Source organism: Stenella coeruleoalba (assembly GCF_951394435.1).
Source record: "Stenella coeruleoalba genome assembly, chromosome: 1".
Taxonomy (NCBI): domain Eukaryota; kingdom Metazoa; phylum Chordata; class Mammalia; order Artiodactyla; family Delphinidae; genus Stenella; species Stenella coeruleoalba.
In genome coordinates, this window is record NC_137169.1 from 99,860,569 (window position 1) to 99,878,461 (window position 17,893).

The 17,893-nt window shown below is 37.0% G+C and overlaps 1 protein-coding gene across 2 annotated transcripts in view; it reads left to right on the forward strand.

Moving 5' to 3' along the window:
• The window catches only part of HIPK1 (homeodomain interacting protein kinase 1), a 47,516-nt gene that overhangs the window by 23,117 nt on the left and 6,506 nt on the right, over positions 1-17,893 (forward strand). For both annotated transcript variants that reach the window (XM_079904476.1, XM_079904475.1), the window contains exons 4-14: positions 2,337-2,456; positions 3,237-3,323; positions 4,042-4,226; positions 4,570-4,732; positions 5,598-5,823; positions 9,634-9,755; positions 10,701-10,835; positions 13,465-13,607; positions 14,016-14,198; positions 14,691-14,897; positions 16,478-16,719. In XM_079904476.1, the coding sequence (XP_079760602.1) occupies positions 2,337-2,456; positions 3,237-3,323; positions 4,042-4,226; positions 4,570-4,732; positions 5,598-5,823; positions 9,634-9,755; positions 10,701-10,835; positions 13,465-13,607; positions 14,016-14,198; positions 14,691-14,897; positions 16,478-16,719 (1,813 nt within the window). The remainder of the gene's footprint in view (positions 1-2,336; positions 2,457-3,236; positions 3,324-4,041; positions 4,227-4,569; positions 4,733-5,597; positions 5,824-9,633; positions 9,756-10,700; positions 10,836-13,464; positions 13,608-14,015; positions 14,199-14,690; positions 14,898-16,477; positions 16,720-17,893) is intronic.

Sequence of the window (17,893 nt, forward strand, 5' to 3'; positions counted from 1 at the left end):
GCTACATATAGTTATGTTTCATATATAAACTTATGGACATAGAGGAATACATATACTGTGTTTCATCAAATCTAAGACACTGTTGATTGAGAGATGAACTACTTTTCTGTACCTCTAAGAAAGAATGCTTCCAATTAAACCATGATTTATCATGGCTATCAGTTTTAAGACATATCCTAATTTCAGAGATGTTAATGTGAAAAAATGTGCCTCTTAGAATCAGTGAAGTGTAATTTTTTTAAGTGAGGTCATATTTAATTTGTAATCTGCTTTTTCAGTTAGTATATTATGAAATATCTTTCTTTACAATGTCGATAAATATACTTTTACCCTATCATTTAAAATGTCTGCATAGTATTTCATTGTACAGATTTTATCCTGGATTTTAAATTCCCTTTTTGTATGGAAAAGAAGTTCACATTTAAAATGTTCTCATCCACATCAATTTTTTTTTTTTTTTCTATTTTGCCAATGCTGTATTTTGGCTTCCAGTTAGGTACCTCTCACAGATTCAGAGTAATATCCTGCTGTTTTCTAAAATTGTCTTGTGACGGCCGGCCAGATTTGGCCTGTAGGCCATAGTTTTCTGACCTCTGCTTTACACTCTTAAAAAATTGTTGAGGACCCCAAAGAGCCCTGTTTATGTAGCTTATATCTATTAATATATATTGCATTAGAAATTAAAACTGAAATTTTTGGGGAGGAGAGGTGAGAAGTAAGATTTCCTTGCTTAAAAGTTTCTTTCTAATTTCGTCATTAAATATAGCCATTCTTATGTGGAGGGGGGGATGGTTAAAAAAATTACCTCTTGTTTTACTTTCAGTAGGTCAGGAAAGAAGCAGATTGCTTTTTTGGATAGGGAGAATTGTGAAAGCAAACAGAAATGTGAACAATAAAACTGGGAAACTTTTATTTTTATTTTTTAAAATATTTATTTGGTTGTACTGGGTCTTAGCTGCGGCAGGTGGGCTCCTTAGTTGTGGCACGTGGGCTCCTTAGTTGCAGCAGGTGGTCTTCTTAGTTGTGGCACACAGGCTCCTTAGTTGCGGGAGGTGGGCTCCTTAGTCGTGGTATGCAAACTCTGAGTTGTGGCATGCATGTTGGATCTAGTTCCCTGACCAGGGGTCAAACCTGGGCCCCCTGCATTGGGAGCGCAGAGTATTATCCACTGTGCCACCAGGGAAGTCCCAAAACTGGGACACTTTTAAAACACAAGAATATACAGGCACATGTCTCATTAGCCATCAGAGCAGTGACATCATCACACATCACCTCTGGAAATCTCTATACCCATGAGAAAGAAATGAAAAAGGCAAATAACTTCTTAGTATTATTATGAAAATAGTTTATATTTCATAGACTCCCTAAAAGGATCTTGGGGACCCCTAAGTGTTCCCCAGACCACACTTTGAGAACTGCTGGTCTAGTTCAAAGTAGGTGTTCAATAAATATTGAATGGGGACTTCCCTGGTGGCACAGTGGTTAAGAATCGCCTGCCAATACAGGGGACACGGGTTCGATCCCTGGTCCGGGAAGGTCCCACATTTCTCTAGGCCACGGAGAAAGTAAGCCCGCGAGCCACAACTACTGAGCCTGCGTGCTACAGCTAGTGAAGTCTGTGCACCTAGAGCCTGTGCTCCACAACAAGAGAAACCACCGCAATGAGAAGCCCGTGCACCATAGCAAAGAGTAGCCCCTGCTCTCCACAACTAGAGAAAGCCCATGCACAGCAATGAAGACCTAATGCAACTAAAAATAAAAATAAAAATTGAATGAATGAACATAGTACCTGCCTTTTATTGATGGGGGGATAGAGAAACTAAATTGTTTAATTTTATGGTATGAGCAATTTAGAGTGGGGACAATTGACAAGAGCTAGAGTAGCCAAGGAAGGAAGAGGTTTATGGAAATTTTTTCCTAATCTCTTAAATTTGATAATGTATGAACAAACAAACAAAACCTTGGTAATCCATGAAATAGTTTGTTGGAAACTATTCTGTTCTGTCCTAGAAATTTCTTATAGTTTTTTGAACTCTGTATCAGAAATCTACCAAAAAAAAAGGTCACACAGAAAATTTTCAAAACTGAGTTTTCCTTGTAAATAATAGGTATAGTAACAAGGAAGTTACTGAATAAATATTTGGGAATTATCTGTGAGTGGGTTAGCATATATATCTACAGATAAATTTCATTTGTATTGATCAAATAGTTAATTTCTTTGCAGTACCTTTCTTTTTTTTTGACTAGAGCTAATATTTATAATATTTTAGTGTAAAAGTTTTTAATAATTTACCTTTTCACTCCAAATCAATGTTTTGATGGTTTTGACATTTCAGATTCGTTACATTTCACAAACACAAGGCCTGCCAGCTGAATATCTTCTCAGTGCCGGAACAAAAACAACCAGGTTTTTCAACAGAGATCCTAATTTGGGGTACCCACTGTGGAGGCTTAAGGTCTGACTCCCTTGCTATACTATACTATTCATTCCTGTACTCCTTAATTCCAATTTGAATTCAAAGTTTAGTTATTAAATTCTTGAGGTGGAGGGGGGCAAAAGGGGGGACAGTGGGAATTTTCGTTTGCAGGAGCAAATACTTTGAGAAATTATATCATTGTACCCGTATGGCCTTATCCTTAGTTAAAAAAACAAAACATTAAATGCCAGTTCAATTGGCTGAGGTTATTTTATATATTTGAATCAGCAGCTAAGAAGGGGGTATGGAGAGTAGTGCTTATCATTAAGTGATAGGAAGAACTAGAGTAATTTAGTAGTGGCTGTTTTTTAGAGAATTCTCAATAAATATGACAAAACAACACAATTTTATAACTGCCCATATTAAGACCTTACTTATTTTCTTAAAACAAATAGATGTCTGAGTAATTTGATTAACCCAGTGACTCTGTCTCTGAGCCTATTGAATAGTTAGTATTTGAAATATTGTTTCATTTGAAAGTAACTTTTAGAGAAAAATGGTAATGTCTCTTGTTAACTGACATTCTTCAGGAACTGTGCTACATCATTGCTTGCACATTTATTTTATCATTGTTGAAAGGGTGGCCAGGTATCAAGGTCCCATCTCTCTACCGGAAGATTTTCTTGTTGTAAATTACTTTCACGTTTGTGATCTCTGGTTGGCAAGGTGACAACACTTGTATCTCTGTATTCTGACTTTAATTTAGAATAAGAGGTGAAAACATACAGATGGAATTTTTTAAAAATCTGTATTTTGTAGACACCTGAAGAACATGAATTGGAGACTGGGATCAAATCAAAAGAAGCTCGAAAGTACATTTTTAATTGTTTAGATGATATGGCTCAGGTAAGCATGGAAAGTTTCAGAAAGCCAGACATTTATGTATCTCTTTAATCAGAGATACACTTCCATTGGTTATATTAAAGATAGATTCAATTTGTTATCATCTAATATATGTTTTCATTTTTTACATAAATACATTAATATTCTTCCACATATTAAAAGAATGTTTGAATCCTAGCAAAGGATATTTTTAGAATTTACATATTTCTCCTTTGCTTTTGCTTAACTAGTCTTTTGCATGTCAGTATTTTGAAATATTATTTACGAAGGTTCCTTTCTTGTCCATTTTTTCTACTAAATAAATACTTACATAAGAGCTAACATTTATTTAGTGCTTTTGTTCCAAACTCTGTCTAAACACATACTATGTCATTTAATCTTTTCAGCAATAGAAACTATATTTAAGTAATAACAATCATTTTTACTTAACTTCTTTGATCTGGATTTTGAATGAAAAGAGCTTACTCAGCTTTATTCTACCAACAAACTGTACCAAATTGAAGATTTTAATTAGACAGTATAAGAAGAGCTTCCATTTGTGAAAAAATTTCCTCAGGTTTTTCTCTTGAGCTATATATATATATATACACACACACACACACACACACATATTATACATATGAATATTATATATATAAATATGTATACATAGTGCACATGTTAAATGTCAGCATTAAAGGTTGAGTGATGAAGTATAATATTTCTAAATTTTCCTTGTAAGGTGAACATGTCCACAGACTTAGAGGGAACAGATATGTTGGCAGAGAAGGCGGATCGAAGAGAATACATAGATCTGTTAAAAAAAATGCTAACAATTGATGCGGATAAGAGAATTACTCCTCTGAAAACTCTTAACCATCAGTTTGTGACAATGACTCACCTTCTGGATTTTCCACATAGCAATCAGTGAGTATAGTATGGTCTGGGGCATTTTGCCATGATGTGGTTTTCTGTTGAGTTACCATCTTACAGCTAAATGGAAGTATCACAAGAGTAGTGGCTTTGATACTTGCATATTTGGCTTACTGATGCTTTTCCTTCTCATTGAAAAATCATGAAATTAAAAATTAGATGTGTAAAAAAAAATTAGATGTGTATTTTTCCTTTTTATGGTTATAAAAACTCTTGGTTCATTTTCTCTGAAAGTACTCAGGGGTAAAAAACCATTAATCTGTATTTATCTTGAGTTATTTGCTATCTGTTTAAATCTCGGCATTTTTTTCATTGAATTTTTAATCTCTTTTTTCAGTGTTAAGTCTTGTTTTCAGAACATGGAGATCTGCAAACGGAGGGTTCACATGTATGATACAGTGAATCAGATCAAGAGTCCGTTCACCACGCATGTTGCCCCAAATACAAGCACAAATCTAACCATGAGCTTCAGCAACCAACTCAATACAGTGCACAATCAGGTATTCAGTAAATGATTTTGGGAACTCAGACCTAAGTGGGATAAAAACTAGTAAGAGTACAGGGTGAGGTAGAGAAACCAGTCTTTGCTTTGGTGGTCTTGTAGCTTCATAAGAATTTTCAGACTGATAATACCTACACATCATGTGCTGACAAAAATTAAAAACAAAGGCCTAATCCATGCCCTCATAGTCTTAGCATAGCCAAATAAGTGGAACCTGGCTTCTGTACTACTTACTGCTGTTGATTGTACTGACTTCAGCCAAATGACTGTCTTTTTGTTAGATAGCTCTCATTACATGTATCGAAAGGTGTTCCCAATCATCTTTTTCTATGCTGTATATTAGGTCCTCAGAATTTACTCATCTGATAACTGGAAGTTTGTACTCTTTGACCACCTCTCCAGCCATCTCCTACCCTGCCCCACCAACTACTGATCTACTCTTTGTTTCTGTGAATTCCAATAATTAACTTTAAGAGTGGTTTTGCATTTGTTTGCCAAACAGTGATATTTACATTTAAGTTTGTTTCTGAAGATGGAAGTTTCCTAATTTCTTAGCTAGGTCTACTTTCTAAATGGAAGATCATATGAGATTTGGTGGGATCTCACATTCAGTAACTTTTTGCAAAGAAAGAAGAAGTAGGGGTTTATTTATATAGCCTCAACCAGAGCAGGACTTTTTTTTTATTCTTTGTTTTCTTTTTCAGCTTTATAATCTACCTTAAATTTAACAGATAGGAAGAATTTCTTAAGCAGAGAGTTATTTCAAAGACAGTTAACATTACATTTTAAAACTTCATTGTTAGTTTTTCTGGATAGAATCTATGTATGTGAAAATGTTTATACCAGTATCCTTTTGTTTTTAGGCCAGTGTTCTAGCTTCCAGTTCTACTGCAGCAGCTGCTACTCTTTCTCTGGCTAATTCAGATGTCTCACTGCTAAACTACCAGTCGGCTTTGTACCCATCATCTGCAGCACCAGTTCCTGGAGTTGCCCAGCAGGGTGTTTCCTTGCAGCCTGGAACCACCCAGATTTGCACTCAGACAGATCCATTCCAACAAACATTTATAGTATGTCCACCTGCTTTTCAAAGTAAGTGGGGAAACTCCTATATCATATGGTATATATCAGACCTACCTGCTTTAGGCAGATCCTAAGTAAGTATCTAGTTGTTTAGTTTTGATCTTTGACAAGTTTAAACTCAGTCTTTGATTATGAAGATAACTGAAGTAGGTTGATCTTTTTTACGTTGGTTATTTGTCTAATTATGATGCTATCTGACACATAGGCATTCAATTAATGTTTCCTTATTTGAACTGCCTGATAACCAGTTTTCTTGCCCATTGAGACCTTGTACTGATGTCCTATATCTAGCATAAACATGTATCTCTCAATGTTCAGAGTATATACATCTTGAAAAAAACTTGTTGGAAATAGAACTGCTATATATTGAATCTTATTCCCTGTATCATTCCATTATAAAATAAAATTAGTATTCCAAATAAAAGGTAATTCTATTAAAAAATGTAAAAATCATGTTTAAGAATGTAGAAACCTCTTAAGTTACATTCAGAAGTAAAGATCATTATTGAACTGAAAAATTCTACAAGCTGAGGTATTTGTGTGGGTAAGGCATTAAGATTATCTGCTTCAGCTTATGAATTATATTGTTCCTGCAAACTCCTATCAGTAGAGGAACAGAATAGCTGAAGAAGGGGGCTCTCACCTGATGTGTTGCAATAAGATTTTAATTTTTACATTTCCATCCTTCCTCATTTTCTCGTTGTTCCGTATTTATTGATCTGGTGAGCTATTTAAAAGGTTAAATAAATTATTTTAAGGATATATTCTGATGACATCTTGACTTTCCCAATAGAAAGTCAATGTCATGCCCTCTGGGAATAAACCAGGATTCAGGCTTCTCATAGCAGTTCACACAGAAGCAGTTAGCATTTTTATCTTTTTACTTCAGCTACTTATTGACTGTGACTCTTATTTGTTTGGTTTCTGACAGAGTCAGAGCAAACAGAAGGAAAAGAGGGGCTAGGGGAGATTGAGAGATTACCGGGAGTACAGGAGAGCGATAGCAATGTAAATCAGGGAGAAACCACAGGGAGAGAGGAGGAGCAGATTCAAAACCTGTAAATGCAAATTTAGCCTAATTTACCCAATTATTTTTTTCGTATGCTTCATAATAGTAAATTCTATACTTTGGGTTGTCATATGTTGAGTGATTCTTCTACTGAACTTAGCAAATAGCCACCCCTCTCCCCTTCATCTTTCCCAAAGTGAGTTTCATTGGAATACTTTTCAGGTGTGCAACTGAAGTTTTCTGCTTCTTCTCAGATGATATTTAAGAGATGAGGCAGAAGAACTTTTAGTTCCTTTAACAAAACAAAATGTAAGGAGAAGAGGTAGAGGGGGAAAGTGGTTTAACCCCTTTTGGTATATTTAGGGAAGTATAAGCTTTGGAAATTTTTTTCCTATTTAGGAAGTCTAAATAACCTGAGGAGCTAGATAGAGCAAATTTTAAAATTTACAAATGAAAGGCAGTTTTAAAATGAAAGTGATGACAGTAATGAAAACTGATATGTATTAGTTACTACATGCCAGATAATGTTCTAAGTGCTTTTACATGTATGTATTCATACTCACAGACAACCCTGGGAAGTGGATAATGTCATTATGCCCAATTTATAGGTGAGAAAACTGATCGTGATTCCCTCATTTGCCCAGTTTTTATGCCCAGTCAGCGGTAGGGCCATGATTTTGAACCCAGGCAGTGGGCCCATAGCTTATACATCTTGAAGTGTTATACTCTGTACTGCCTTTCAGTGTCTAAACTCAAAGAGCTGTAGGGAGTTGTCAGTTCATTTGCCAACCACAGCCATATGCTGGTTTCTGCCCAGCAGGCCTCTGTACCAGGTTGCCTACTTTTCTTTCACCATCTGCTCTTTCACAAGATGCCTACACTTAGAGGAGAATAGACCCTCATCCATTTGACAGCTTTACTCTTCTTGCCATACTTTCATGTTTTTTTTAATTTAAAGGGCTATGTTCAACAAAAACAAAAAACAAAACAAATAATAAAAACAAAACTTTAATCCAAGTTCAGGGTTCAGGGAGAACCTTCCCAAAGGGTTGCCTTTTGTTAATTCTTTGTTTCCACTTGGGGTTCCCTGCAAAAGCTAGTTTTAAACTAGCTTGACTGCTGTGGCTTAGCCTAAATTACTATAGCAATCTAATACTTACTTAGAGTCACATTTGTGGGTCAGTATATAAATACTACTTTCTATAGTATTCCAGTTGACCAAAATAGACATTTTGCTCAGTGGAAACTATAATTCTGTAATTTTGTCCTCTTTTATTTCATCATCCTGGGACACAAAGATGAGCTTCTATAGTGAACATTTCTTCCTAAATTTTGCCGTAGGAGGCTATTGCAATAATGTTGTCTTGTAATTAGCCATGGAAATATAGACAAGAATCCTTGATGTTACTTAGCTTTCTGATTAGATAGCATTGCCTTAGGAAGAATGGCTGGCAATTTTTTTTTTTTTAATCTGGATACCTGGATTTGTTTCCTTTTCTTTTTATGTAAGTAGCACTTTTAAAAAAGTTATTATTAGAGTGTTGTAATTCTGATTTTACTAGTCTCTTTTACTTTGTACATTTCTGGATTATGTTTTCCTATGTGACAATTAGTTACTAAATTAAATTACTGAAATGCAAAATTGGAAGACTTAGCTTGCTGAAAACAACAATATTAGAGTTTATGAGTTATGCTCATTTGATACCTCCATAGTAATATTCAGAGAAATTAGTTGGTGATAGCCTAGAAAGTGTCACTGAAGGAATATTCTAATTAAAATGGCTGTATCCTCACTTAACAAAATGCAACCATCAGTGAATCAAGAGGCATTATAGAAACTTAAATTCTTTACGTTGAAAGCCTTGATAGGGTAGGTTTAAAAGAAAGTTTTGAAGGTTCTCTTCTCAAGTCTTGGCAAAAGGGAGAACTATCTTGAGCCCTTCTTTTCCCCAGAATGAGATACTCCTGATTGCAGGAAACATTTATTCAACATTTGTGCCCAGAGGATAATGAATAAAATGATAAAGAGACATGGTCACTGTTCTAAAGGCAGCAAAAAGTTCTTAATTTTCCTAGCTTTCCATTAGCTAGAGAAGAGCTTTAGAAAGCTGTCAGTGACGAGAGCAGATTTCTAAAATAAGTACAAAAAAGTGTTTCTGTAAACCACAATGTCTGCTTTTAAAATATTTTTATCCTAGGCATAATTCCTTCAGTTCACATACTGGTTAAAGATAAAATATATGACTAAATTGTGAACTAGGTTATATATTTTTGAGCAGTTGGGTAAAAACATCCCCTTAAAATAGTCTAAATAAAAGGGTAACCAAGATAATAAATTATTGAGCTTTTCATAATGTTCCTTATCTAATTAACCAGAAGTTATAAAGTCTTTGCCTTTAATAGATTACACTTTTTAAATGCTTAAGTGTTTTTTTTCCCTCTAGGATTAAAAGCTGAACATAACTTACTAAGTGAAGGTTTTTTGTTTGTTTTTGCCTCTGCTGTTAATGGGAGTGGGATGAGTGTTGTGTTTTAAGCTTTGTTGGATAAAAAAAAAAAGTTTTGAATTTCCTGAAGCCAGCCCTCCCTCTGTCAGGCATCTTTCCATTAATCCAACCTGAAGGGAATCAAGTCTCCCTTTTCTTAACTTCCCAGACTTTGGTGAAACGCCTTTGTCTTAAGTGTCTAGAACTAAAACCTGGGTGGTAGATTTTTCGAACCAAAAAGCTAAAAACAAACCCAAAAACCCCCAAACAAGCAGTATCCCCAGACCTAGCAAAGCAATATAACTGTGATGTTACTTTTTACAGCTGGACTACAAGCAACAACAAAGCATTCTGGATTCCCTGTGAGGATGGATAATGCTGTGCCAATTGTACCCCAGGCACCAGCTGCTCAGCCACTACAGATACAGTCGGGAGTTCTTACACAGGTAAAAGACAGAGCAGCTTGGATACTCAATAGTGCTGAAGTTCTCTGAAGCACTGTTGAGAATCAGATATTTTGTCCTAGAAAATGATATTTGCTTTGACTGTAAGATCTTTCTTGGTCACGATTCAGTGGACTTAAAATGAAACATCTATAATGGAATGACATACTCATTCCTAACACTATTGCAACTCTGCCAGTGACTTCCTTAGACTTGGAGACATAAATATCCAGACTTTGAGAAATTGTCTACTGAGTAAATTTAATTTTGTGGGATGAAGTTAATTTTTTATCTTGATGCTCTTAAAGGTATAGGACACATGTAACAACACTTTGATTCTAAAAGTAAAAGGTTCCCCTTTTGCTCTCTTAGTGTCCCCATTACTCACTCTTTGAGAATTTCATCACAGTTGAGAGGCTGGATTATATCAGGATGCCTCTTCGAGTATTACATTCCTTCATTCCTTGTGTTTAACTAGGCTGTAGAAAGGTTTAAAACTTTATCCCTGCCATGCAAAACGTAGCTAAGATGGTCAAGAAACTCATGAAATATTCATATAAGCAACAAATACTATATTTTTAATTCTGTGTATAAATGTTTGTGGCCTGTGACACATAGCAAATCTGAAATCCAAAACCCTGATTTTGTGAGTAGGAAGAGGAAGAATTCTTAATACGTGCCTTTGTTAACTGAGTTTTTTAGAACTGATCCTCTGAATCCAGCCCAAGAAGGATTCCCATACTTTTTTGCTTTAGGCCATTGACATTTGACCTAGTGGTCCAATGCTGTGCGGAGTTGAAGGGGAAAGTTGTGTTTGGTACATGCATTTTAAGTGATATGAAACTACTGCTTATTGTTGGTAATAACTTGGGGGGAATGAAAACCCTTCTGAATCCAGATAACCTGCCTCCGTGTTTGTTTCACTCACCTGCCTAATCTACATTTCAGGGAAGCTGTACACCACTAATGGTAGCAACTCTCCACCCTCAAGTAGCCACCATCACACCGCAGTATGCGGTGCCCTTTACTCTGAGCTGCGCAGCCGGCCGGCCGGCGCTGGTTGAACAGACTGCCGCTGTACTGGTAATTCCCCTCACTTGATTGTGTTACTAACGGAGTTTCTTTGGTTTCTTTTTTTTTTTTTACTTTTTCCTGTTTGTTTTTGTTCTGTTTTCTTCTGGTTTTCTCATTTTTCCAAAAAAATTTTTTTAACTTAGTCTTTGCAGAGGGCATGGAAGCATGTGCCATCTTGTGGCTGTGTTCTTGCTACATCTTTAATGTCTCATTGTTTTCCTCCCCAACATTTGCTGAAGCACTGTTTGACTCTGATGTTCAGTGTGGCTCTGAAAGGGGTCAGACCCCTTGATTCTTCTTTGCCAGCCTAGTGTGATAAAAGCTCTTGGTGTAGCCTCAGAAGAGCTTCAACACTGTTATCTGTTTCTCTGCCCTATCTTTTACCCTGTGAACCTTGAGAATGAAGGAAATGGCCTTTAGTTTGGCTCTGCTACAGGTACCGGATGGCCAAAATTGGAACTCCTTGGCAAGTTAGCTTCCTTCTTTATTGACTGTTTTAAGCTTCTAAAACTTTTGTGTATGTAGAAATGTTTAAGATGCTCTTACTTTATTTCCTTATTAGTTGACATTAACTTTCCGTCTCTGAACACATGAAGATAACTCTTTGCCACTTACGATCAGTGACAGCTAATATCTTCCATTTAAACATCTTCCCTTTAGAGCCTTTTTAGATCATATTTCATTTGTTGGTTGAAATCAAAGGTGAACTCGTTTATAGGGGTTTTGGAGAAATTAATTATTTTACAAATAGGTCTTTATACAAAAGACCTATTTATACTGAAAAACTTTATGTAAGAATATCTTTGTTATCAAAAGTCATGGGGAAAATTTATTAAATATAGCAGCAAATGTAGTGTGGGTTTTAGAGATAGGAAAACAAACAAATAGGACTTTGAGGTATATTTCAGCATTTGTAACCTTAATAGTGATTTTTGGATGTGTTTGGTTTATTTGGGGGAGTTAGAATTATTTATTTGACATCTGGCATTTTATCATTTAAAATTTAAAATTAGATAAGCATTCGAAAACCTAATTGATACTGTTGACCCCTGATATTTGTTCATCTTTCAGAGTGGCTTTAAATTTCTTTTGTTGTTTCTCAAGGACTCGTGTGAGTGAAAAACACTTTCAGAATACATACTTTAGTTGCTGGAATTTCTTTGGTTTTCAATTTAAGAGTCTTTGTCACTGCCAAATTAATTACATCATAAGCATAAGCCCTGAGTGTGAGGGAGTCAGATATATTTCCAACTTGATTGATCCAAGCCACTGGTTTTAACTTGCACACCTGTAGTTTTGAGGTTGGGAATGTTAGTTGACACTTCTCCTTTGCTGCTTCTCTTAAGTTTGCACTAGCCATTTGCTAAGCTTTGCATATTTTTGTTCTTCCTCTGTCAAAACAGTTCGTCGCTTGGAACGCCAGATTTCTGCCTCACGTTGAAATGTTATTTCTTGCTTTGTATTAAACTACATGCTTTGTCTTGTGCAGGTGTTGGCTTATGGAAAGACGCATGGTGTGACTTAACATACTTCTCTTATTTTTTGTTTTGTTTTGTTTTGTTTTGAATTCTGCTTATGGTAGCAGACATGTTTGCAGTTTCTCTGATTTGAAGGCTTCTTGTTTGGAACCGGTATTTGTAACAAGTGGATCTGTTACTTGCAGAAATATTTTTAAAACAGTGTGTTGATGGCCTTGCAGTTTGGAATTCCAGAAACAGAACCATATGTACCCAAGCATTGTAGGTGATTGTACTGTGGAATTCAGGTTTAAAAAGCAGACTTTCAAATCTGTTCCCATTTTTCTAGGAAATGCCACAATTTCCGTAAGAAGTACAGAAAACATATTTGTTGCTATTTATTGCAAGTGGCATGGCTTGTTAAGAACTACAAACAATATATTTTCTTTTAGTGATTAGTTTTTATGTCGAGTTATGTTTCTACAAATGATGCATATTTAGGAAACTACTAAAAACAAAATATGGTACTCTCCGCATCTATTTCTTAAATATTTTTCTTATTGCATTTTTTAAAAATGCTATCACATGGCTATAAATGATGAAGTTAGCTTTCTCTTGCTGGCATTAAGCTTGTTTGCCAAAGGATTTTGGCCTTTGGTCATCCACATCTGGCTCCATTTTCCAAGGACTACCCTTTTAAAAAGGAACAATTCTCCTCTTTGTTTTATGGGTTGAATTGACCTGATGTCTTTTATCTGATTGGCACTCAAATTTTTAAATTCCTATTTTTAATCTCAAGGGAGTTGTCTTAACTCTTTCTTGGGATGTTTTTAGACTCTTTGCAAAAATGTTACTCCAGCATTTAACTAGAGCTTACTTCTGAACTTTCAGATTCCTTTACTCTGCAGTATAATAGAAACTCTTAACCACAGGGATCTTCTTTTCTTTAATACCCTGGTGGTCAGGTTATGGAGGTGGCCAAGAGAAGGCAGCGTGTTCTTTTTCCCTGTTCATAAGACTTGTAACCTTGAGCCCCTCTGACCTTCCTTTTTTAAATCTCTGCAAGTTAACAATCTACAAGAAACTTCTTTTAAGCTATTAATTTTTCTTTCATCTAAAAAACAGAAGAAAAAGCCAAGAGTGAGTCAAGTCTGGATCTTTTTGTGTTTGTTTCCTTACAGCAGGCTTGGCCTGGAGGAACCCAACAAATTCTCCTGCCTTCAACTTGGCAACAGTTGCCTGGGGTAGCTCTACACAACTCAGTCCAGCCCACTGCAGTGATTCCAGAGGCCATGGGCAGTGGCCAGCAGCTCACAGACTGGAGGCAAGTGCCCTGTGTTCCTCTCTGGGAGAATTTGCAAGGACAGGTCCCTGAGGGAAGGACCACTTGAGGATTTGGTGAGACAGGAAGAAGGTAAAGGAAAGGAGAGATTTATCTCTGTGTGAAATCCTTGAAGAAAAGAATCCATATCAGGCTAGGAGACGGAGTTACAAGAAAACTTTGAATGCAGGAAAACAGTAGGTTCTAAGTTCAGAAATTATTTACTTCAGATTTAAAGAAAGTGTTATGCAATAAACCATACAGTGAAAACCCCTAAAGCCTTATAATCCAGGTGCCCAACTATAAAAATAAAACACAGCTTTATTTGGTTGTTTTAATTGCTTTTAGTACCTATTTGGTCCTGACTTCCCAGTGTTTTCAGCATTCATACTTCTCTTTCTGATGATACAGGAATGCCCACTCTCATGGCAACCAGTACAGCACTATTATGCAGCAGCCATCCTTGCTGACTAACCATGTGACATTGGCCACTGCTCAGCCCCTTAATGTTGGCGTTGCCCATGTTGTCAGACAGCAACAATCCAGTTCCCTCCCTTCAAAGAAGAATAAGCAGTCTGCTCCAGTCTCTTCTAAGTAAGTCTCTGTTAGGGCTGATAGTTAAAATTGCCAGTTTGAAAGATATGTCGCCTGGCATTTAGAGTGTTGGAGTATAGACACTTTCGGTATGAAGCAGCAAGAAGCTGCCAAATTGAAAAGAGCTAACCTTCGGGCATGCACACAGAGGTGTTCTGGTTATGCTGATCCTATCTCTCTGCTGCCACTTTGAATCCAGCCTTCTTTTGGCTGATGTTTTTAGTTTTCTGCCCACTTCACAGAGTGAAATTTAACCACGGGGTAAAGGGCATACAAAAATAAAATCTATATTCTAATTTTGGTGTTCTTGTCCTGGAAACCCTGGCTAGAGTGGTTAGTTTATTTTTTATTGGGACTTTTATAGTTAAGTGTATTGGCTTATTGATTTGGTAAGAAGGAATCAAAGAGTAAATTGGAAAGAGTTCTGGGGAAAAGATATCTACTTTTGGGGACCAAGCACTGAATGATCTTTCTTGTGACCTTTTCCTACAGGTCCTCTCTGGATGTTCTGCCTTCTCAAGTCTATTCTCTGGTTGGGAGCAGCCCCCTCCGTACCACATCTTCTTATAATTCCCTAGTCCCTGTACAAGATCAGCATCAGCCAATCATCATTCCAGATACTCCCAGCCCTCCTGTGAGTGTCATCACTATCCGCAGTGACACTGATGAGGAAGAGGACAACAAATATAAGCCCAATAGGTAAGACAGGTGAATGGTTCCCTAGCTCTGGGGCTCCTGCCCTTGGTCTTAGTCTGTTGGCTTCACACAAGTGGCTCAATTTTGGCTATGAAAGGAAGGACTAAAAAGGGGTATTTAGGAAGCATGGCCGTGGATGAGTGAGCCAGAACACTCAAGTTTCCATAACTGAGCATTGTCAAGTTTTCTGTAATATTATACATGTTCATCAGTTAAATCAGTCGTTCAGATACATTAGATGGAAGGTATAGATTACGTTGTCAGGCTGTTCTGGCTTGGAATGCACATTATGTACTACCGACATGATCCCCTGCCTTTAAGGAACTTTAGAGTCTGAAAACAGATACTGTAACAGAAGCATGTAAAAAACAATTAATTGGAACAAGTTGGTAGATATGAGATTATATGAAATTCGTGTAATTTTTTAATCTGAACAGACCTCTTTGGAAGAGGTAGAACTTTAAGTAGGGCTACCTTCTTTTCCCCCCTCTGCTATATGGTCATTCAGTTTAAGAATTTAAGTACCAGATTATTTCCTCTTATCCCAGCACCTTAATCCAAGTCCTTAATTGGGCAGTTAACTAAGAGAGATAGGATACATTTAAGAACTATGATACACACCTCTCTTGGTGTGAACATAGTCAGTTGCCTTGATTGTTCTGTGTTCTTCTTCATTGTGTTTTTGGTGTTAGGCATATAGAAGAAGCAATAACTCTACTTTTACCTGAGGAGGAAGGATTCACGCATGAAAGTAACTTAGGAGACTTAACAGAGTCACGTGTAAATGAAGTTTAAATGAACTTGAAAGAGTAAATTTAGAATGAAATACTTCAAAAGGGCTATTTACAAATGGTATTTACAAATGGCTATTTACAAATGGTAAATAGACTTGAAACTAAGTTTTGAAAGTGGTTATTGAACTGATTTGGGGAAGAAAAAAGTTAACTTTCCAGTGAAGAAAAGGGGCCTAGTACTGGCAAAAATTATATAACCAGCAGGATTGCTTTGACCGGAGGCAAGCCTATTAAAAATTAAGGAAAAGGTAAAGTTAGTAAGGTAGGGATCATTTTGTGAAGAAACTTTTTTTAAAAACACCTATAGTGAGAAGTTTGATTAGATACAGTAAAGAACCATTTATAGCCTAGCAGGGTGATATGAAAATAAAGTGGTGTTTGAAGAATGCTGTTGAAATAACTGCGAATGGGAATGGCTAAGAGGCAACATAGAATAGTTGCTAGAGGTGTGTACTTTGGAGTCATTCTGTCCTGGATCTGAATCCTGTCTTCACAACTTATCACTTGTGTGACCTTGGTCAAGTTTCCTAATCTCCATCTCCCTCTGCCTCAGTTGCCTTATCTGCAAAACAGGGATAAAGTACCTACTTCATGGAAGTGTTGTGAGATATGTGTAGAGTGTAAGAATAGTGCCTGATGCATAATAAGCACTCAGAAATTTGTTGCTGCTACTGTTGTTATTATTACTATCATCATGATTATCATCATTTTTATTATGGGAAGACCAGAGACCAGCAAAGAAACATTGCTAAAAGGGGGTTGAATTTTCATGTATTTTCTTCTCCTCAGCTCTGGCCTGAAGGCAAGGTCTAATGTCATCAGTTATGTCACTGTCAATGATTCTCCAGACTCTGACTCTTCCTTGAGCAGCCCATATTCCACTGATACCCTGAGTGCTCTCCGGGGCAATAGTGGACCCCTTCCGGAGGGTCCCGGCAGAGTCGTGGGGGATGGCGCTGGCACCCGCACCATCATTGTACCTCCACTGAAAACTCAGCTTGGTGACTGCACTGTAGCAACCCAGGCCTCAGGTGAGTTTGTTCACAGCTGGAGTTGAATGCTCCTTCGATGTGTGTATCTTTAGTATTTTGCTATAATCTGCTTTTGCCAATGGTACAGACCAGTGGTGTAGATTTTCCTAAAAATTGCCTAGTTCAGAAATCAGTTCCTTGTGATATGAAATTGTTTTTGGCCCTCAGTTTATCTTCCTGTGTTTATTTTGCTTGGATCAATATAAAAGTGAGTTTGTAGACTCAGTAATACACTCACTGTTGATGGGAGAAGGTAGATACAACTTTTGTTAGATGGCAGGGAGAATTAACAGGCAGGTTTTTTTGCCACAGGTGATTCAGATTTGACAATCCAGCAATGAATGGGAACTGATAATATTAAAAGTGATTGCAAAAGTTTTTTTGGAAAACAATATGTACTTTAGATCTTTTCTCGCCCAGTGGCATAGCAGTGATGCTTTTGTGGGTTGTATTATCAACCAAATTACCTCCATCTGTTTTGCTCTGTGAGACGCTGGGTTTAGGTTCCCGGGTTCAGTTATTGGGTAATGAAATGCTAACTGCAGTAACAAGCCCCAGTTTTCGTGGCTTAACATAATAGAAATTTATTTCTTAGTCACGTGAGTTCCCAGTGCAAGTGCTCCTGGTTGGTGGGCCTGGCAGCGAGTTAAGGATCAGAGCCTTGGAATCCTCAGCATCCAATCAGAAGGAGAAGGAAAGTATGGAGGAGGCACACACAGTTTTTAACCTCTTTAGCCCCGGAAATAGTGAAAACTCATCACATGGCCCCACCTAGAGGCAAGGGGGCCCAGAAAAATGTAGTCCTTGTCTAGGCAGCTCTTTTCCAGTGGCAACTCTATACACCAAAGGCGAGGACTGTGAAATTTTGGCATCGATATAGCCATCTCTTCGTACTTTTATGAATTAGTGTTTTACCATGAATTATAATACTGCCGAAGACATAAACAGTGTTCTAGTTTGAGGGTGACGTGTGGTTCTCCTCCTGAGAAGTAGACAACTGTCCATTGCAGACAGGGCAAAACTTCCTGATGCCAGGCTACTGAGAAACATTATTAGGAGCTCTGTCCACTATTGGGTCCAAAGAAAATAGGTTGCTCCACAAGTCACTGAATAAATGCTCCAGTTTTCCTAGTGGGACCACAGAAGGAAGCAAAATTTTGAAAATTGATCGTGC